The sequence below is a fragment of the Microcaecilia unicolor genome, chromosome 4, assembly GCF_901765095.1.
Source record: "Microcaecilia unicolor chromosome 4, aMicUni1.1, whole genome shotgun sequence".
Classification (NCBI taxonomy): Eukaryota; Metazoa; Chordata; class Amphibia; order Gymnophiona; family Siphonopidae; genus Microcaecilia; species Microcaecilia unicolor.
The window spans coordinates 271,550,099-271,573,151 of NC_044034.1; the positions used below are offsets into that span (position 1 = coordinate 271,550,099).

General features: G+C 46.3%; 2 protein-coding genes across 2 annotated transcripts in view; one reads left to right on the forward strand and one right to left on the reverse strand.

The window, feature by feature from the left end:
* Positions 1–3,137, reverse strand: part of COL4A2 (collagen type IV alpha 2 chain) — a 440,984-nt gene extending 437,847 nt beyond the window's left edge. The window contains exon 1 of the mRNA XM_030201563.1: positions 2,961–3,137. The gene's annotated coding sequence lies outside the window, so the exon portion shown is untranslated. The remainder of the gene's footprint in view (positions 1–2,960) is intronic.
* Positions 3,138–3,276: 139 nt separating this feature from the next.
* The window catches only part of COL4A1 (collagen type IV alpha 1 chain), a 363,110-nt gene continuing 343,333 nt past the window's right edge, over positions 3,277–23,053 (forward strand). Inside the window, exon 1 of the mRNA XM_030201564.1 lies at positions 3,277–3,536. Within this exon, the coding sequence (XP_030057424.1) occupies positions 3,459–3,536 (78 nt within the window). The 5' untranslated portion in view covers positions 3,277–3,458. The remainder of the gene's footprint in view (positions 3,537–23,053) is intronic.

The window sequence follows — 23,053 nt, forward strand, 5'->3', positions numbered from 1 at the left end:
ATAAGTCTGCAAAACACTGCAGCGCATCCAATGCCATACACATAATACAAGGTGACAGTTTTCATTTTTCATTCTTCCATTTAACACCCAAACCAACAAAGAACACAAGCTACTTATCCCCAATTCAACTTACCTCCTTGACCCCCATCCATCCACCACACTCAATAGGCTCACAATGTTCACCAGCCCACCAAACACATCTACAGCACACTCGACACATATCTCTAATTGTCTAAACATAATCATATCAGATCTTCTCCACTTGATATCATTTAGTGAAAATCCTACTTCTTGCCCTAGAGGTCAAAGAGTTCCAAAAAGGTTTCCCATATACCTCTGAAAGTGCACCAGGATGCTTAAGCCAGTCCTAATTTTAAGACAAAGTTCCACATATTCTCACGTTGATGAGCTCTCAAGACATTGAATCACCAAAGATGAAAATGTTTAACTTTCTACTCCATTTTCTGCTTGTCTGTTGTCTCACAGCTCCAGGGTGGTAGACTGCACCAGTACTGGTTTTTACCACACTTTGGGCCTGGTTCAGTAAATGGCCCCTTAAGTTAGGGGTTGTTAAAATCTGTACTAATTGCCAATTCTGTAAAGGTTGCTTAGAACTAAGCAATCTTTATAGAATAGCTTTTAGCGTGGATTCCTGCGCCCAACTTGGGATGCAAGGACTTCCGCCTACCAAAAGCTGGTGGAAATCCAAGCATTTCTGTTACATTGTGTCTAATTTCTGGGAATGCCCCCGACCCGCCCACACCACTCCCACAGCCATGTCCCTTTTGAGTTGTGCACTATGGAAGTTAGGCAGCCAGTGTTATAAATAGTGCATAGGTAGATCCACATATAAATCCTAATTCATGCCAATTAACTACAATAATTGACAGCACCTAATTGACTAATTAGTTTCCACATGCACATGGGATCTGCAACCAAATCTGGGCAATCTATATTGAAGCTGGGGGTTTATGTATGGAGATGTAGACCTCTATTTCTGAAAAGAAATCAGAATTATGCCTCCATGAATGCCATGACAGAGTTATATGGTCACTTCACTTATCACCACTACAGATCCTCAAGATTTAGAGTGAGCCACATCACCCTCCGCTGTCTGTCTCGGTACAAACTTGTATTATAAATCTTTCTTGGCAGGGTCTCTCCCCATCTCACTCACCTTTTCCAAACATTACTACCTCCTCCTTCCTGTCACCTCACCTTCCCAAGGAACAGCAGCTGTAGTGTATACATGGGCACTAACATCACAACCACCCCCCTTCTGCTCCTCTCCCAAAAACTAGAAGTGCTTTCCATAGTGAAGGAGGAGGACAGTTAGCTGCTCTGTCAGTATCCCCTCAGGGCAGGATTAAGGCACTGGCAAACTAAGCACATGCCTAAGGACCAAATATTTAGGAGGGATCCTCTCAGGGGTTCTGACTCAATTACTCTCTTAATGAAGAGTGTTGCCTTGGTAAGTCAGCTGCTGGCAGAAACAAAAGGGGGGTTGGGGGAGGGGACTGAAACTCCAACTATTCACAGAGGTCTATCTATTCTGCAGATTTCTTGTGCACTGTCCTCCAGTTATCTTGAGGACTCTGTAAGCTGCACTTCTTATCTACTGCTTCCTCCTCTGCAAGTGTGGGAGTCTTAAAAGGTATTTATATTATGATAGGGACCCAATATATCTGGCTGCCTAGGGCCTATGAAAGATTAATCTTGCTCTGGGCCGCTTGTGTGTCTTCCATTCAGTGGAAGAGAAATGCTGGTCTTATGCTGCAACTGTCTGGGGTCCATCAGTCTACTGTACCAACTGGTACCATTTTCTCCAGGACGGGCTGTTTTGGCTTCTAGATTGGATTGCCCTACGAAAAACAAGACTTGTATCTCCATACATGTTGTGTGTGTGTGTGTGTGGGGGGGGGTGGGGGGGGGGGGAACTGGGTGAGACTATCCTTAAAAATGGAGTCAGTCTTACCTTCATACCAGGAGACCCATAAGCAATCTTGTAAATGGAAACTTTCAGAAAACTAGAATCGTGTGCTCCCATCTTCTCCCCCTCTACTTTCCATTCTCCTTTCCTCTTAGGCCTTGCTGGAGCCCATTGGACTGCTATGCAGGGCTAGTTTTGGGGTCCCCCCCCCCCCCCCCCCCCGTCCTGCCCTGCACCATCAGAGTGTGGTTGTTCACCTGCTTACTTTGGGGAGAGGGATTCATATTGGCAGTGGGGGAGGGGGGAGGAATTCAGCTTTTCCACTTGAAATATTTGGGGTGGGGGTGCACCACCTCGCTATGCCCATCCCCAACTTCTTCTATGCTTGCAACCTCTACTGTCTGTGGGAAGGCATGGGGGAGGACCCAGAGTGCAGAGAGATAAAACTAATTACAAAACTGGCACTGCAATAAATGAGTTCAGGGGCCCTCTTTCACTACTTGGGGGCCGAACAGGGGTCATATATCACCACTCTTATTACATGAGGGGAGATAGAGAAGAGTCGCTTCAGGGAGGCTGGAGCCCAAGAGTTCCTGGGTGACAGTCAAGTTTTCAGATCTCCAAATATAAATATGTATTAGGTGAATCTGCATTAATTGGAGACCTTGAATCTACACATGTATGTCATGCATGTTTATTTCAAATATCCTAAAAAACTGACTGGTGTGGGGGACGGGGGGTTACCACCAGGGCAGATTTAAGAAGCCCTGCTCTGCTAAATCGTTCAGCAGCACTTTTGCCGGGTTGGAGCAGTGGAAACTGAGCCATAACTAGCTTGGTGCTGCAGGAGCCCCACAAGAAGAGAGCAGTCCAGAAGCAGGAAAGGCAAAACTGTTCACTAACCCCCCCCCCCCCCCCCCCCCCAAGAAACCGTCCTCCCCCGTTCCAGTCTAGACTTATCTAGCGGGTTCCCTTTATTCACCCTTTTGTTAAAACTTACAGAAAAGAAATCCTCGCTTGGCACACTTACTTGCAGCCGTAGATCGTCTAGCGCTGTTTAGGAGCGCATTTCCCCTCCGAGACGGGATCCCTAACCCACACCGGACAGAAAGGGGGGCAGCGATGGGTAGCGGTCCCTGCTTCCAGTCCGTTTTGGGATGCAGGCGGAGGAAATGGTGCTCTCACGCCTGGTCCTTGTCAGGAAAAAAACGGTGTTGCTGTGAGCAAGCTGCTCAAAAAACCTGGTGGGAGAGGAGAGGGAGTCGCCCACCGGCCACCAAGGGGAGGGTTGAACAAGCGGAGCTAACAAATTGCTCCGACTCAGGCTCGCCTCTTTTACTTTTCAGGAGCAGAGCTCCAAGACAAAACGAGGCTGCAGGAGAGACCATGTGGGTTTGCGATCATCGCAGCCCGAGAAGTTAAGAAGAAGAAAGAAACAAGCTGAAGAGTCCCTGAAGCTGCCCGGATCTGAGCTGCTCCTCCGTCCTGGCTTTCTTGCCTTGCAAATCGAAGGGTGCTTGTGACTAATATGGGTCCGGGGCAGGGCTTTTGGCTGCTTCTGATCGTGTTCCTCTCTGCCCAAACCCACCAGAGCGCTGAGGCAGCGGTGAGTTTACTCTAATAATACCAACTTTTAGCTCGGGACTTTGCTGCGATGGAACGCGTTGATGTTTCATTCATGTCAGACAGGGATCTATGGGACTTGCTCAGTGAGGTAGGGGAGGAGGTTATACACGGATGGATCAGGTACATTTAACCAGCAAGGAGTAAGAAAGCAACGGTTTTTTTGCAGGCTTCTGTTTGCTTTTGGGTAAACTTTTCTCTTTTTTTTTCTGGTGGCGTCTGGTAAAGTATTATGAGCATCAAAAATTTGATCATTCGTTATATAGACAATGTGTAGTAGATGAAACAGTGGCATGGGTTGTTGCGGAATCCTCGCTTGTTCATTAGTGACGACGATTGCTCAGAGGTCTGCTCCGGGGTCATTTGTGGGTTGTGGTTAAGGAAAGGGTCAGCCTCGAGCCACCGACGGCAGCTGAATAATTTGTAGACAAAGCTAGTTTCCTACCGCACAGCTTCAAAGGTTCCCTCAAGACCCACAGGGTTGCCACTTCTCTGTGTCTGACAGCTCAAGCTTGAATCTGCAGTCAGCTTTCGGTCTTCTTCCTCTCCCTCCCACCCCCTCCTCCCTGGAGCTAGGGATGGTTTCAAATGCTTTGCGTCTGTCCCCTGATGGCAAGGGCCTCCCCCAGAATTACATCTGGCTTGCCACTTTGCACGGTCCTTGTTGGCAACTGTAAGGCTTTCACGAAGGGGGCTCTTCACTCACCCAGTGTTTCTTTTCTGTTGCTGGCCCATATTGTTGGGTTAGTAATGCACCAGGACCACGGTAGCATCAGCCTGCAGCAAGTGAGACTGATCCAAAATCAGACACGGAATGGATCAGAAATTTGATCTGATTGGATCTCTTGGTTCAAAAACTTTAGCGTGCCAAGAAGTCTGAAGTTCCCCAATCTTTTACATTTGGCCCTTGCTCATATTTTTAGCCAGTGTGTAATAAACTAAGGCTAAAACAGAAGGGGTCCAATATTATCCAGGATTCCAGTCTCCGCCTTCCCCCTCAGTGCTTTGTGGTACTTCTTTACAACATGAAAGGTCATGTTCAGGTGTTCTTCTCTGGGTCAGCTGCTCAGGATAGCCCGATAAAGGTATTTCTAACATATTCTTCTGGAATTTTGTATTTTTAAGTAAAATCATTTATGGCCCACTGATCCAAGGCTCTCAGTGAATTCCATTAAAACATACATAACCATTCCAAGCAACATGAAAACACAACAACACACCATCTTGTATTAAGTCTACAAACAACAACAAAAATTCCCACGCAGTGATATGCTGAATAAATTAATTCAAAGCAAAAGATTTTAAATATTAATTTGTATTTTAGAAAATGTTCATCTGTTTTCTAGCGGACAAACACAGACTCACTGGTCTTTTACTGTGTCCACAGCTTATAATCATTGCACATTTCTATATTTTCATTTTATGCATCACAAATCAGCATTCCCTTTTTTTTAAAAAGATATTTTAATTGTTTATAAGGGTTTTGTACTTAGCTTCTTAGGTCGCTCAGATCTGGGTCCCAACATGGACCATGTTTCGCCAAAGCTTTATCAAGGAACAATTAGGTGCCAAATGTGCATGTGTCAGAGGTGCCAATAATTGGCATTTAAATGCGTAAGTGCTATTCTTTGGCACTATTCTGTAATGTGCCTAAGGAGGTGTATTTTCAAAGCACTTAGACTTACAATGTTCCATAGGGGCTCATTTTCAAAGCACTTAGACTTACAAAGTTCTACAGGTTACTATGGGGCTCACTTTCAAAATACTTACAAAGTTCCATAGGTTACCATGTAACTTTGTAAAGTCTAAGTGCTTTGAAAATGAGCCCCAAAGTCACTTACCTCCAGATTCTATATATGGCAACTAAAGTTGTGCGTGTAAATCAGCATGCATAGCTGATTTGCAAGTGCAACTTCATTGTTTAACAAGCTAATCAGTGCCCAATAATTGGCCGCTATCAAGCAATTATGGGTACTAATTGGCACTAATTAGAATTTACATGCACAGCTTTCTAAGCATATTCTGTAAAGGGATGCACATAAATTGTAATCAGTGGATTACAAAATGGGGAGTGACCATGGGAGGGGTATGGGCAGGTTATGGGTGTTCCTTAAAATTATGCGCGCTGTTACAGAATATGCCCGATCCGTGCCTAAATAAGAAGTGGGCATTTACACCAGCTTTTACTTGGCATAAATGGCTGCGCCTATATTTTAGTCACCGGATGGCCACTATGTGCATTCTATAAGCTGCACCTAACTTTAGGTGAGGTTTATAGAATAGCTTGGTGCCATATATAGAATCTAGCCCTTAGTGTGTAATTGGGAGAGGGTGTACACATGGGCAGAGCATGGGCGGGCCATGGCCGTGCCAGCTGGTGATGCGCACTTAGGAGTTCCAACTTACACCAGCCATTGACTTGCCTAACTTTTAGTGCACCAACGTATTCTAGAACAGCTTAAGCACGTCTAATTGCTGTTATAGAATTGGCATTAAGTACACCCTATTGTTGCACATACATCTTGACGCCAAGTTATAGAAGTGCCCTCCTTATTGGTTAACAAGCTCACAAAATACAATTATTCTGATTATATATACACCGTATGTGTCACAGCTCGGGCTGCAGATTCATTTGAGCTGCCTACTGTACATCTACAGTGCAAAGGCAAGGCTTTCCCAAAAACGAATGCCATCACTGTTTTTTTTCTGAGTTTGGAAATGCTTTGACATTTCACTGCTGAGATCAATTGGGGATTCTAATTGCACATTATTATTTTTAGTTTAACGTGTTATTTTCTAAAACTATTTTCCCTCCTGCTGGCATTTGCAGTGGAATAGTTTGTGACAGGAAACTGAACCTGGTACTGGTCACCAGGCAGATCTGTGGGGGATATAGCTCTTTCCCAGCAAATGTCGAGGTCTGAGAGATGCATCTATCTTGGCTGTGTTTTCTGATCACCACACACAACATAGAATTTATTAGTTTATATGCATTAAAGAAAGCATAAGACTGGCACTCTGTGTCAGAATGTACCTCTGTTCTCTATGAGTGTGTCATTGAAATGCCTGGAATGGATGACACCAGAAATGAACAGGGTGTGGTTGGCACACTGGTGCTGTCTAACAGTAGCCCACAGTATGTGAGGTAATAGAACAACCTGAATGAAAGGGAGTAGACAGCTCAGGGCAGCAGGGTGGAGCAAAGGCGGAAACAGGAACATATCCCTCCAAGTAGTGGTTTTTAGGTGAGGGATAGAGAATGGATCTTTTTTTTTTCAGATGTGAGATGCATTCATGAGAAAGACTTAAAGATTTCTGGTTAGGTTACATGAATCGACACAGATCTTTGCTCAACACTTACTGGTACACAAGACAAATTGTCATGTGAGCCAAAACTGAGTAGCAATTCAAAAACAACCATTCAACATTTTGGAAGTAGTTTTCTTCTCCATTTCTGTCCTCCACTTTATTGTCTAACTGTTTTATCTTTCTCTTCAAAATCTAGTCTTTTTGCTCTTGTTTTATTCTTTCTTGCATCTGTTTCTCTTCTGTCAGTGATGGATTAGCACTATATTGGCCCTAGACAGATATATATTTGTGGGCCTCCATCAGATCTTATTCATGCCCCCTCCTGTGAGAAAGGGGGTGGCAAACCGGAGGGGTGGGGGAGGAAAGGACTACCTGTGCCCACCGGGGATCAAAAGAAGAAAGAGTGGGGCTATAAGAACTACAAGTCCCAGAAGCCCGAGCTGAGCAGGAAACAGGAGAGGGAGGAGAAGTCCTCTCAGGGGGAAAAGGGGGAGGGGGTTGATTGGGAGATGAAGTCAGAGGAAGGGGATGAGGAACACCTGTGGGAGAGGGGAGTGGTGGAGCAGATGGATTGGCAAGGGGGGGAAGGGGGAGTGGAATCAGAGGAAATGGATATCTCAGCCTTTGCTCAGGGCCAGAGGAGGAGGAGAAAGAGTGCTGTGTGTACTGGATAACAAAAGGTATGAATTCCTTAACCCAGTGGGTGGTTGTCAGGAGTTAGTGCTGACAAATGAGGGAGGTGGGTCTCTAGGTGTAGCCAGTAGAAAGTGCTAAACCTAGAGGGATTCATACCATAGGGGAAACTTTGGAACTTTATAGTACTGCTTGAGAAAAGCTGAACTGTGGGATAAGCATTTGATTCTGACTAGAGGCTCTAAAGAAAGGGGCCTGTGCCAGGAACAGGGCCCGGTCCGGAGGCCTGGGTGGGGGACTTAATAGCCGGACTGGAAAGAATCTAGGTGGCTAGGCTACAAGGAGGGGGACTCCACCCGGAGACGTATACTTGCCAGTAGCCGGTAGGGGTTGAACAAGGGGGTGGGCTACTGGCTGGAGAGAACGCAACTGAGTTAACCTGAGGGAGGTTGGCATAACTTACAAGGATTGCAGCCAGCACGTAGAGGTGCAACTCGAGCGCAGACAGCTCGGAGAGGAGTGGCGGTCTGACATTGGTGCGGCTGGGTTGCAGACAGCACGGAGAGGTGCGGCTGGCTGACAGACAGCACGGAGAGGTGCAACTAGAGGGCAGACGGCCGGAGAGGAGCAGCAGTCTGACATTGGTGCGGCTGGCTTGCAGACAGCACGGAGAGGTGCGGCTGGCTTGCAGACAGCACGGAGAGGTGCAACTAGAGGGCAGACGGCCGGAGAGGAGCAGCAGTCTGACACTCCTCCCACAAAAAAAAAACATTTTTCAGTTTTCCAGAAGTAGCAGGGAAAAGAGCAGAGCCTAGCTGTGGATGTGGAGACAGTAATAGTTTGTGAGTGAGCATGGGGACTAGGCAAGCAAAACTTTGAATGGAGTGGAGCGGTTAAGGCCAGAGAGATGCAAAATTACTCAGTTCCAGGGAGGGAAATTTTGGACTAATCCTGGATTTCTGACAACTCTGTTCTGGTGCATTATTGGACCTGAAGAGCGAATTTCAATAGGTAGAATCAAATAGCCCCTGACCTGTGTTGTAAGTTCAAAAAGCCTGCCTTCTGGAACTGGGTAACTTGGCAGCTCTGCAGTAATGGATTGATTACCTGGATAGTTTCGCAAGTCATTTTTTCCCTCCATTGCCTCTAGTGCAAAGCAGAGATGCCAAAGGTGGACAGCCCCAAAGAGTGAGATTCACGGGCAGTGTATCTAAAGTATAAATTTACAGTTTTACGTGTGAAAAAAGCTTCACAAATAGAAGCAGCAAAATAATATATTTAGCGTTGTTTGGTGCTTCTGAAAGGATAAAGGCAGAGAGGAGGAAGTACCAGGACAATGGATGAGTAGCCTAATGGTTAGTACAGTGGGCTTTGATCCTCAATGATCTGTGTTCAATTCCTACTACAGCTCCCTCTGACCTTGAGCAAGTCACTTAACTCATCATTGCCCCAGGTACAAAGATGGTGAGTCTCTAGGGACAGAGAAAGCATCTGCTTATAATGTGTACAGCACTGCATATGTCTAGTAGTGCTATAGAAATGATTAGCAGTACGACAGTTTTCAAAGGAATTTTCCCAGCTAAATTAACTAGCTGGGTAAATTCTTCAGGCTGAAAATTTCCCTTCATTTAATATGTACAAAGGTACATTTGTACCAGTGGACTTTTTCACTGCAGCTGAAATTTTCAAAGGGAGCCTTTATTTATATGTGACTGTCCCTACCAGAGACACAGAAACATATACACACATATGAACAATTCACCCACCCCAGTCAGGCACACACATGCTTGCAGTGAACTGCCTCAGCTGAATCTTCTCAGCTACATCCCTGGATGCTCTACTGCCTCAGCTGGGCTTACCTTGCCAAGGAACATTAAGCTTTATTTTCACATCAAAGTGGATCTAGAGGTCTCCTCCAGATCCTGCCTCGGGCTGCCTCAGAATAGCCCCAGGCATATTGATTCTTAGCTATAGTGCTGGATCAGAAATATGCTTCCTGATCTAATTTTAGTGTGAAGAAAAATAAATCCCAGCATTCCTTAGCAGGGTAAGCCCGGTTGGGGTCCAGGCACCAGAGGATCCGGGAACGTGGCCAAAATGGATCCAGGTCAGACTGAGGCATCAGAGGATCTGGGGTTGAAGCTGACTGGGTAAAAGCTGGATCCTCCAGATTTAAGGTGGCATAGATTGGATCCAGTTTTTACCCGGTCCCCTCTACTGGTGCTGTGCTGTTTCTGCTATTCATGTAGTCCTTCACTCAGTGTCCCCTCTCCCAACCAGCTCTGTACACCATGTAAAGTTCTTGTATTTGCTCTTAGTTCTTTTTCTCAGTTTGCAACAACCCCCTCACACTTCACCCCATTCCTCTTAAATTTGTAGCCCTTCTCAGTAAACCCAGTCACTTGTTCCACTGGCTCTTCCCAAGTCCTTGTGCAGAGCTCAGTTTCCTCCATGGTTCCTTTTTGTGACTAGTTCAGCTTTCCCACTGGCTAAATCCTACCATACTTTCTGTATTGGACTGAGAGCTGTAGAGGACTGAACTCTGAAAAATATCCAGATATTTTAGTCATCCTTCTGGCTTTGAGACTGTTAATTTGACAGGTGTCAGTCCTAGCCTCCTGAGTCTTGAGCACCTCTGATAGGCCTCCCTAAACTATTGGGTCCTAGGCACATGCCTAATTCGCATATGCCTTAATCCGTCTCTTCTTATTGTCTTCTGCTTTTCCCCAATCTAATCTTCCTACATTTATGCGATTAGGTACTGAATACTGCACTTAACTGGATAGGTCTTATCCATCCACCTATACCCGAATATTCAATGCCAGTGCTCGGACATGCCCCGGCATTGTATATCCAGACATAATGCCAGCAGTAGTCAAAAAAAATGCTGACCGCTTCTGGCTGAATATTACTCCCATCATGTATATGTATATGTACATACACCTGGTCCCCACAGCTGCGTCTCCTTACTCCGCTTCCTGTCTAAGCAGGAAATGGGATGGGGAGGGGCACTAGCCTCAGTAACTAGGAGTATGTGCTGCCAAAAAAAGAAGTGGCATTACCAACTCCTAGTAAAAAAAAATCCCCAGGATTATTGCTAGAAAACTATTTTGGAAATGTAGGGAAATAATTTGATCCCTTATTTTCCTTTACAGTTTTTTGTTTGTTTTAGCTGTTATTTTTCTTTTTTTTACACTTTTGTTCAATGTGCTTTTTTTCTCTTTTCTCCTTCAGGCTCCGTTCACTCTTGCCTTTCTCTCCTCCTATCTCCCTCCTTCCTTCACCTTGTTTTCCCTTTCCTCTTCACAGCCTTTTCTTCTCAGTGTGGCTCAGCAGCAGGATGGTGATCCCTTCTCTGTATAGTCCAGCGTTAGGAGGCTTCCCTGGGCAGAAGCCAAATTTTCTTTCTCCTGGGCCAGCAGTGACTACTCATGGGTGGTGCCAGACACCACGTTGTAGCTGCCTGGGCAAATTGGCATCTGGGATTTGTCTACCTCTGACTAGACCCATTGTAGAAATCCTGTTGATTGGAAAAATGTTATTAATATACTGCACTGAACTCCCAACAACCCAGTCCCCATGTCCTCCCCGATTGAGCTGCATGTGACATCCCAGAATCCCTCCTAGTTCCTTCTTGTCCACTAAACTCACAGCATGACCAAAATTTGCAGGGAGGCGAGAAGCAAAACTTTGCACCATGTTTGGGCTGCAAGCTGAGTGAGGGTCTGAGATTTGTGCCAAGAGAACTACTGTTACTGGTATCACTGTAATGCTCATGCTACTTAGGGATCCTGTTCCCTGGGAAGCTATCCTAATAGCAGACTTCTTGCTAAGAATGTGTCCCAATATCAGCAGAGTGTTCCCAGACAACAAAGACAATAAACCAACAAGTAGAACAATAAGTACCAATATGTCTTAACATTATTCTGTATGGCCCATAAGACATTAAAATAAGTGAAGAGGCTTTCAGAACCTAAAAAGGGAAGAGTGTCCCTTTCTCACCAAAGTCCTTCATTCTTATGGCAGCAGACACAGTGCAAATGGCCAGCTTAGCACAGCTGTTTTCTCACTCCTGACTCCCGGATGATGGTGGATGTATTGATGTCTGTCTTTCTCCTCACTTCCTCAGGAGTCATGTTTATTCCTTTCTGACATCACATTCACTACCTGCCATGAATGGCGGTTTCCTGCTTTTAGATCATTACTGCGCTTCCCATTGTTACTGCCTAAAGTTTATTACAGTCTTGATATATGCTTTTCCTGTTCTAACTGAAGGACAGTACATTTTGCTAAACCAGATACCTGGCACCTCTGTTTATACATCATTATACCGCCCTGCCCTAAGTTACCAAAAGGCCTCATTATTATGGTTGTAAATACTGTATTAAGATACATTGCAGCTATACCCTTCTAATAGAAAAATGTTAATTTGCAGAATCCTGAAAACATTTAGACAGTTGTCAGGCCTAGCCTCCTGCTTATCACCTGTTTCTATGTCCAAGGACTCATGCCTTTCATACTATCTCGGGGCTTTAAACAAGTCTCAAACTTTTCTTGCAGTTAGAAACTCTGCATCGAGAACCTCGGGCAGCCTCTTGCTCACTGTAAAGTTTCTGGGGGAAGCTAAAGGCTGTAACTCCCATGCAAAGAATTCTGGGGGTTCCTGGGTGGGAGTGTGTTGGTTGGGGTTGGCACTGGGTTCTTCACTTCTAATCCCTACTGCTACACAGTTGAGGAATAGCAAGAAGACACACTGGTACTCAGTGCAGAGCTGTGTCATACCCCCATAAAGGTGGATTCCCTGCCATAAATTGGATTCTGAAGAGCTGAGGGAGGAATTCTATAACAATTCTAACATAACATAGTAGATGACGGCAGAAAAAGACCTGCACGGTCCATCCAGTCTGCCCAAGAAATGTGCTCCTTTTTGTGTATACCTTACCTTGATTTGTACCTGTCTTTTTCAGGGCACAGACCGTACAAGTCTGCCCAGCACTATCCCCGCCTCCCACCATTGGCTCTGGCACAGACCGTATAAGTCTGCCCGGCACTATCTCCACCTCCCAACCACCAGCCCCGCCTCCCACTACCGGCTCTGTTCTATAGAATAGGGTGTGCCTATTCTATAATGGCATGTGAGTAGCACCCTGATTCCCTGTAGAATACTAGCAGAAACCCGCATTGGTACCTCTAAATTTAGGTACAGTCATTAATGCCAGGTCTATGGCTGGCATCAATGGGCACACCTAAGTGCCATGCAGTACATTTAGCTTACAGTATTCTATAAGCTGTACATTTAAGCTGGAGAGAAACCCATAGCCCTTCATGCTGTGTCTATATGTACAACCCCTTGCAGTTAAGTGCTATACAAACAAAAAAAGCGTCCATTTCTCCAAAAATGAAACAGGCCCTAGGAAGGCTCTCGTCTAAGCGATTTCTTGTCTCTCCCCTGCCCTCCCCTCCCCTCCTTGTCCAGCGATTCTCCCCTGCCCTGTCCTGCCATCCCATCCGTGTCCAGCGATTCTCCCCTCCCCTCCCATCCTATCCATGTCCAGCAATTCTTCCCTCCTCTCCCCTCCATGTCCAGTGATTCTTCCCTTCCCTCCATGTCCAGTGACTCGCCTCAGCCCCCATCTACCCCCCTTTTAAGCACTCAAGTTCCAGTTCAACCCCAGCCCTCACCTGCCCTCCCTCTTCTCCCACAACAGCCCTCCTTTCCTTCCTGCCGCCATTCCTTTAAAACTTTTATTTTACTTGAAGTCGCAGTGGCGTCAGTGAAAATGGCAGGCTGGGCTCGGTTCGCCTCCACCTTTCCTTCTCTTTCAGTGTCCCGTCCTCCTCTGATGCAATTTCCTCTTTTGCGAGGGCGGGACACTGAGAGGGAAGGGAAGGCTGGAGGTGAGCCGATTACGTATACCTCATTTGCATACAGTTATGAACCCAGCCAGCCACCCAGGGACGCAGATTGACAAATTATTATATAGGAGATATGTTATAGAATAGTGTGTAGTGCACTGAGGGCCCCTTTTACCAAGCTGCGGCAAAAGGGGGCCTGTGCTGGCATTGGTGCGTGTTTTTGATGCGCGCCGAGGCCTCCTTTTTACTGCAGCGGGTAAAAGGTAGGTCTTTATTTTTTTCAGGAAATGGCCATGTGGCAAGTGAAGCCCTTGCCACACTGCCATTTCGGGAGAAGGCAGGAGCCCTTACCGCTACCCATTGGCGGTAAGGCCTCTCGTGCTAACCTGGCGGTAACTGGGCAGCATGCTGCACTATCCAATTACCGCCGGGTGATGGTGCGCTGGGGGTGGGAACTACAGCAGTACTTCCTTTTTAGAGAGTGGTAAGCCCGCGTTGGGCTTACCGCCTCTTTGTAAAAGGGGCCCTTACATAGTAACATAGTAGATGATGGCAGATATAAGCCTGTATGGTCCATCCAGTTTGCCTGACAAGATTATGGATACAAGTGCCGCTTTTCTGTGCACTTAGCTGTGCAAGGCGCTTGTAACTGCACATGCACAAATATAGGATTACCTTTCATGTGGCGATTGATTTCCTTTCTGTGCTACTGAGAATAGCAAATGTGCCAGGGAAGAAAGACGGGAAAAGTGACCAAGTTTAAGTTTAACTGTTATTAAATTTTTAAAAATGAAAGTTGATTTAGGAGTGGAGGAGCAACCTAGTGGTAACAGCAGCAGGATGAGAACCAGCGAAGCCAGGGTACAAGTCACACTGGCAGTCCTTGAGATCTCAGACAAGCCATTTCACCTTCCATTGCCTGAACGTAACTTGCTATGCTACCAATGAGAAGATGTGAGCTAAATGTAAGAAAAGAAATACTGAAAGAGCTGAAGTGTGCACTGAGCTGAAAGTACAGCAGCAAAAGAGAGGGTCAAATTACACACAACAGTGAAAGAACAAAAAAGCACTAAGGGTTGTTCAAGTTTGGGATAGTCAAGAGTCCTTTATTGGTAGACCTGACTAGGGCCTTGTTTCGGTGTCAAGCACTTACGTCATGAGTCAGTAGAATAAGTCTATCCACCCAATATTCAGCGCTATTTAACCGACCAAAATGGCTGCTGACCGGTTAAAGATAGCCGGTTATATCAGCCAATATAACTGGCTATCCGCAAATTTTTGAACTGGATTTCCCAGCCCTATTTGGCCACGTGAAAACCTGTTATATGTTTGGCCAGTTTAAAGATAACTGGCTATGTCTGAATATTGACATAGCCGGTTATCTTTAAACTGGCCAAAAATAAACCAGATATTCAATCCCGGTCACCGAAAATGGCCTGGCATTGAATATCTGAGCTTAGCTTTGACCACAGGAATTAGGTGGTCTAACTCCCACGGTCTGAATTTCGTCCCCTGTATGTCTAAGATCATATCACATAAAAACTTGTAGCTCATGTGGTCAGCAGACCCAGAGAAATGTCCTCTTTTCTCAGAACTTCTCAGACCATATGAGCTACAAGTTTTTAATGTGATTTTATTTTAGACTTAGACCCCCCCCCCCCACCACCACCGATATTCAAAACCATGTAACTGGTCAGGAACAGCAACTGGCTGGTTAAATAGTACTTAGCCGGGTATCTGCGAATTTTCAGTGGAACATGGCCAGTTAGGTTCAAACCAGTCAAAAATAAGCTAGATATTCAATGCTGATCACCAGAAGCGGCCCGGCATTGAATATCCAGCATCACCTTGGGCCACAGGAGTTAGCCGGGCTAATTCCCACCATCTGAATATCAACCCCTAGACTTATTTCATTGACTCATAATGCATGCCCTTGACGCCGAAACACGGCCCATGTCAGGTCTACCAATAAAGGACACTTGACCATCCCAAGCTTGAACGGTCTTTGGTTCGTTTTTGTCCTTGCACTGAGCTGGAAGTTAAATACACTGGGAGAGCCACACTGTTTGTTGGCTACTTATTTGTAACTGCTACTACGCTGTAGACCTCGTTTACTCCCTAATTCTATATAGTGCGCCACAAGATAGCCACTAATTAGGCACCAACATTAGGTTCTGAAAAAGGAATTAGGCGCCCATATGTAGGGAAATGGCAGGCGTAATTCTATAAATTAGCACCTAAGTGCTTTAGCACATAACTGCAAAGAGGGCATTCATGTGGGCAGGGCATGGTTGGGTCACACACTTATCCAACTCATTTTCGAAAGAGAAGGGGGCCCATCTTTCGACACAAATCGGGAGATGGGCGTCCTTCTCTCAAGGTTGGCCAAATCGGCATAATCGAAAGCCGACTTGGCCGTTCCTCAACTGCTTTCCGTCGCAGGGATGACCAAAGTTCACGGGGGCGTGTCGGCAGTATACCGAAGGCGCAACGGGGGCGTGGTTAAGAGATGGGCGTCCTCGGCCGATAATGGAAAAAAGGAGGCCGTCCCTGACGAGCATTTGGCCGACTTTACTTGGTCCATTTTTTCTTGCGGCCAAGCCTCGAAAAGGTGCCCGAACTGACCAGATGACCACCATAGGGAATCATGGATAACCTCCCCTTACTCTCCCAGTGGTCACCAACCCCCTGCCACCCAAAAACATCAAATTAAAAAACATTTTTTTCCAGCCTCTATGCCAGCCTCAAATGTCATACCCAGCTCCATCACAGCAGTATGCAGGTCCCTGGAGCAGTTTTTAGTGGGTACTGCAGTGCACTTCAGGCAGGCGGACCCAGGCCCATCCCCCCCCACCTGTTACACTTGTGGTGGTAAATGGGAGCCCTCCAAAAACCACCAAAAGTCCACTGTACCAACATGTAGGTGCCCCCGTTTACCCTTTAAGGGCTATGGTACTGTTGTACAGTTGTGGGTAGTGGGTTTTGGGGGGCTCAGCACACAAGGTAAGGGAGCTATGTACCTGGGAGCAATTTCTCAAGTCCACTGCAGTGCTCCCTAGGGTGCCCGGTTGGTGTCCTGGCATGTGAAGGGGGATCAGTGCAGTACGAATGCTGGCTCCTCCCACGACCAAATGCCTTGGATTTGGTTGTTTTTGAGATGACCGGCCTTGGTTTCCATTATCGGCGAAAACCGAGGTCGCCCATCTCTAAGGCCGGCGATCTCAGCATTTAGGTTGACCATCTCTAAGGTTGACCTAAATGTTGACATTTGGCCATCCCCGACCATATTATCGAAATGAAAGATGGCCGCCCATCTTGTTTCGATAATACAGGTTTCCCCGCCCCTTCGTCGGGCCGTCCTTACAGATGGGCGCCCCCGTTTGATTATGCCCCCTCCATGTGCCAAACTTGTAGAATACTGTAAGCCATGCGCCTAGGTGCCAACATTTAAGTGCTATCATTTACGCTTCACTTTACATGGTTGAAGTGTGGGTGCCTAACTGTTTCCCAAATACCAGCTTAGGCTCTATTCTATAACAGAATCTGGGCACCCAGATGCCATTATAGAATTCTCTCTTAGTGCCTAATTTTTATAGCCCTTTATAGAATTGCCCCCTTAACGTTGATGATGTGGGTCAAAGATATTTGACTGTTTTGTAAGTGAATCCATGTTATACTGGGTTTAGAATGTAATGTGTAATAAAATAAACAGCTTGAGATAAAACAGCTACACCGTACACCCTTTATAACACAGCTTGATATAACACAGGATCGCCTTCGTTATAAGCGATCCTGTGTTATATCAAGCTGTATTATAAAGGGTGTACAGTGTAGCTGTCGTTTTGTCACTTGGAGATACTGAAGCTCATATAAGACCCAAACAAAAAAATAGGTTTTAAAGGAGAGATTTGGTCGTAGAGGTTATAAGGATCTGTGAGTTAGTGATGTTTTAATGTTCTCTAATTATTGTCATATTTCTCGCCTGCCACTGCATTCTAATCTTGCATGGCATGTATGTTCTATCATTACTTCTCATTTAGATTTAAACTCTGTCCCTGATGAGTTTCACTTTTCATGTTGTGTTGAATCTGCTCTGATTCATATTGCTTGTGATATTTGTTTTGCTACATTTTTCATCCATATTTGGTTTTGCTCAGTAGGCCATCCATTTTCCTTGAGTTCATTTGGAACTGGAGCAGGATCCTGGGCCCATAAGCCTTCTATCCTTTCTAATTACTCACAGTTCCTCCCTATTTTAATCAATCTACTCTTCTGCTGTTCACACTTTTGCCATTTAAGCAAATGTCCTGAGCATAGGTGCCTTCTGTATGGGTGCTGTGGATATTTTGGGAAGAGAGAGAGAGAGAGCGATCCTGGACCATGGGTGTCTGTGTGTGTGTGTGGGGGGGGGGGGGGGGGGGGGGGGAGGAGGAGGGAAGAGAGAGATGGGAGAGGAAAATGCTAGGGGTAGAGGTGACATGACAGGCACAGATGTCAGGAGGGAAGGAGAACAGAAGCTAGAAGGGACTAGGGGGAAGGAGAAGGGAAACATAAGCTGGATGGGCCTCAAGGGGAAGAAGAGCAGTAGCTAGGTGGGACTCAGGGGGAAGTGGAGCAGAAGCTTCATACAAAAATTTTAATAAAATGTAAGACTACTTATTTTATGGTGGTGACAGGGAAAAGGAAGATATTGGGATGCATTCAACACCCCCAATGATCATGAAAAGTTAGTTCCTATTATGTTGAGAATGGAAGCTCTGTTATCATGGGCTCTAAATCTAGCCACTCCCCCTGATATTCAAAAGCATTTAACTGGCCAGTATCGGCACCTGGCCAGTTAAATGCACCGTAACCGGCTATCTGTGAATTTTCAGAGGGACATGGCCGGCCATGACCCGCTGAAAATCTGTGGTTAGCATGTAGCGGATAGTCTGTTATATCGTGCAATATAACTGTCTATTCACCAATTTCAGTGCAATTTTGGTGGTCATATTTGGCCTTGTGAATACCAGGTCTATCTTTGGCTGGTTCAAACTTAACTGACCAGCTGTGAATATCAGCTTGGCTAGTTATGTTTGAACCAGCCCAAAATAAACTGGATATTCAATGCCGGTCACCTGAAATGGCCTGGCATTGAATGTCTGGACTCAGCACTGACCGCAAGAGTTAGCCGAACTAACTCCTATGGTCTGTCTGAACATCAGGCCCACTGTGTTTTGTCTTTGACAATGTCAGGTTCTCAGGTTCAGAGCCCGCGGGGCCGGGCTCTGGAGCAAACGTGAGCCCTTGGGCTGCTGACGAGGAGCGACAGCAGCAGGCAAAACCCACCAACCAACGCTGGGCAAGCACACCGACACCGGCATGGACTGCAGGCACTGCCCAGCGAACCGGAACACATGGACTGGAATCCCCCGGACTGGAACACACACCGGACTGGAACACACACCGGACTGGAACACACACCGGACCGGAACACACTGGACTGGTCCGCACAGCTTCACCTGCGCTTAGCTACTAAGCCCCCCAGGAGTTGAGCTCCTGGGTTCGAGTAGCCGACAGGACTTACTGGATACCGGATGACATAGGGACCAGGACTGGAAACAGAAGTGCTCCTAACCCTAAACTGATCTATGTGCTCCCAAGCCCTAAACCAGCAGGAGTGTTCCTAACAGTAAACTGACAAAAGGACTTCCTAAGCCCTATACTAAACAGGAGCTCCTAAGCCCTGCTCAAGAAAGGGACTTCCTAAGCCCTAAACTAACAGAGCAGGGAACTAAACACAAAGCTAACACAGGTGCTACTAAGCACCAAGCTACAAGCAGAGCTCTACACTAATAAGCTAAACACAAAACTAACCAGCTACCTAAGCACTGCTCTAGCAAGCTAGATACAACTAACAAGGTGCTTCCTAAGCACTACTCTGGCAAGCAACCAGAAGAGCTCCTAGCACTAAAAAGGAAGACAGGGGAGCCACAAGGAAAAAGCAGGGAAGCTAACACATAAGCCAAAAGTGTTTCTAAATCACCAAACACCAACAGCAAAGACTGCAATGCTCCTAATAGCACAAACACCAGAAGTATTTCTAACAGCAAACTCTGCAGTGTTCCTAACAACACCAAACCCTGAAGTACTTCTATCAGCAACAGAGCTTCCAAAGCCCTACACATAGCAATGCTTCCAAAACCAAGAGGGAAAAGCAGGAAAGCTAAACACACAGTCACCAGTGCACACTGCACTAACACTAACCTGGCCCTTAGCAAAAGCAAGCAGGGAAACTAGACACAAAGTCAGAAGTGCACACTGCACCACCCTACCTAAAGCAAACACCACCGTTGCAAAGGCCCTGAAGGAAACAAACACCACTTCCTTATCAAGGCCCTCCCTGATGATGTCACACTCCCTAGACCTAGGCAAAAGCACACTGACCCAGAGAGGCCCAACCCACACCAATGCAACACTGTGAAGCACTTGAAGCCAGTACACCCAAAGAGAGGTAGAGCAACTCAGGCAACACACACACAGGTGCAGTATAGTGAAACAATTAGAGCCATGCTGCTGGAAGCTGCCAGCACAGAGAGACAGAGCCAGCTCAGAAAGGACAGAGAAAAGAAACAGAAGCCAGCTAAGAAGCTGACCCCCAGGAAAGAGGTAAGTTTGAGAGGGGTTCAGACCCCAATCATAACAGACAATAACTATCCTCCTCCCAGTCTCCCACATTCTTGGGTTTATGAACATCTACTGCTCCAGTCAACCCTGGTTATGGAAGACCTACTCTGGGAATTGAGCCAGGTACCTACGCCATGGACATGCACAACACTTGCCACTAAACCACTTGCCAATGCTGGTTTCCATTATGTAGCTTGCCACTATTCCAGAACCAGATGGAGATAGAGAACTGAAAACTGAGCAGAGACATATCTCTCTTGGCATCCAATTAAGCTGCTCAGTATTTTCTATCTGTGGCATGTGGGTGGACACACTTTCAGCCTCTGGTTCTGAGTGCTTTGCTCCTGATTCAGTTGGCCAACTGGTCCTCAGTTGAACTTTGCAGGTGACTTGAGTCAGCAGAATCATATCTGGAGGTCTTCAGATCCTTGTCTCTGGTGCCTCACAAATTTACTTCTTCCTTCCTTCCTTTCACCTCTCCCCTGTTTCTCCCTGTATCCTTGGAGCTCTCCTTTCCCAGCACAACAACCTTAGAAAAAACAAAAAGAAAAGAGGCTTGTTGGAGAGCGTGAGACAGAGTATCTTTCCTGAGCCTTTCTCATCTGTGATAAGACTTGTAGAGACTGTGAGCTTGGAGGGAGCAGCCGGAAGTGGTAAGTCCGACTAAAGTTTGACTCAGAACCGCTCGGAGGGCTGCAATGTCTGCTTGGTGCAGGGAAGGGATCCTGACTCCCTGGGACACGTTATGCTGCACTTATGGCTGTCGGAGTGAATGTTGACTCCCATGGAGGCATTTAGGCAGTGTTCCAGTGCACGCAAGCCAGGAATCCTGTGGGAGGCGGAAGCAGTCGGCAGCACGTCTTTGGATCTGGCACAGCATCCGAATATGCCGGTGTCTTCGGGCTCTCCGGCAGGGACTGTGCACAGCTTGGTGCAGGAGAGTGTGGGAATGGGCGCCATTTTGACGGGACCGACTGGCAGTGAGGAACAGCCTCTGTCTGATCACACACAGAGTACAGCTGCCATTTTACAGCCTCAGGGCCCAACAGAGCATTCAGCTGCATTAGGATCTTTGTTTTCTCTGGAGTTCATATTGCTCTTGTATCAGGCCTATTTACTGAAGCAGGGACAGTCAGAGTTGCTGCAAGCTGCTTCAGTTGCTTGCTTCACTGCCCCTTCAGCTCCGAAGAGATCTTGTTTAGACCTCCAAGAGTGGACAGATGATGCTATCTCTGCTTCTCCCTCCTTATCTGATGTGGCCTCAGTCTATTCAGAGGAGCCATCATTGAAGGAACCATTAGAGGAAGGCGAGCTCCCTCTTGAGGATTAAGAAGACCACCTTGCTAGTGGAAGGGGGCGTTGTCTTAAAAGACCTAAAGGATAAGAAGCTAGAAGGCTTGCTGAAACAAGCCTTTGAAGTGGCCTTTTTGGGCCTTAAAGCGACAGTATACAGCTTGTTTGTGACAAGAGCATGCCTGAAGTGGCTTAGCAGTCAGCAACACAAGATGGGCGCCATATCGCCCAACCGGAAGTGGGGTTGGCCTACTTGGCAGATGCTATTTATGACATGTTCCAGGTTACAGACTGCAGTATGGCTTTGGCTATTACGGCATGTTGGCAACTCTGGTTGCAGCATTGGGCAGTGGATGCAGCATAAAAGTCACATCTAGTTAAACTGCCCTTTCAGTTCAAGTGGCTATACGGAGAAGATCTCAGTAACCTGGTGAAAGAACTGGGGGAAACTAAGCCATAGCAGTTGCTGGAGAATAAGCCAAAAGTCTGTGGTCATCCATCTTCAGAGAGCTCTCAATCTCAATTTCGAGACAGCAGAGGGTAGCAGCCAGGTCATCAGCAATATGGTCAGAAGTCTGGCTTTCAGGCATGCCAATCTTCCTTTCGTGCAGACAGGAAGTCCTCCTCTCAGTCTGCTAGAGCACCCAGTTTTGGAAGAAGTGGGCCAAAACCACGTCAGACCAGTGGGTTCTGGATATTCTTACAGAAGGTTATAAGTTGGAGTTCTCCCACCCGGTTGCTTCTCTCTTCTTGCAATCTCCTTGTCGAAAGGGAACCAAGGTGGTCAAGGTTCAGGCCATAGTAGTTTCCTTGCTGGTGCTCCAGGCCATTGTTCCAGTTCCCCAGACTGAACAGGGACAAGGCAGATACTCCATCTACTTCACTGTACCAAAGAAGGAAGGCACCTTTCGTCCAGTCTTAGTTCTCAAAGGTCTAAACCACTGTCTCCGAGTGTCCCGCTTTCGCACTGAGATACTAAGAGCAGTCATAGCCTCGTTCAACGCAAGAATTTCTCACCACCCTTGATCTCAAGGAGGTGTACTTGCATATACTCTTATAGCTGCCGCATCAGAGGTTTCTACGTTTTGCGGTACTGGGCCATCACTTCTAGTTCTGGGCTTTTCCCTTCGGACTTGCCACTGCTCCAAGAACTTTTACCAAGTTCATGGCAGTGGCTGTGTCCTTCCCTAAAAAAAAAACAAAAAACCATTACATTATAATATGCTGTGTTAGAAACGTGATAGAGTTATTTTTGGCCGTTAAATATTCTTGACAGCTATTTTTCAAGGGACATATTCAATTCTATGCTATACATTGGTGCTCTGTGATATCTATACAGTAAGATCTGTAATTCAAAATAGTTTTGTACAGAAAGTAATACAGTTCCTGAGTTATGTTGAGCTGTTTGCTCAAGGGCAGTGGCACTGGATACCCTAAAGCAGCATTTGACCAGTGGCAAAAAACCTCTGTTGAAATTAATTGCTGTGCTGCTGTTTGGATATCATGATTTGTAATTGCTTCTTATGACCCCTGTATGACCCCATTCAGAGACCTTTCTATGCACCTGGGCCATGACTTCATCCCTCCTCAGGATTTAGAACAGTTTCTGGTAAAACTGTTTGCTGGCTCTGGAAATGACATTTATTTGTGTCCTGAGTTTGAAAATAGCTACTAAGGAGCTCTGTGGAATAGACTACACATTTTATTCAGCTCTATACCTACTGTATCTTTGACACAGATAAA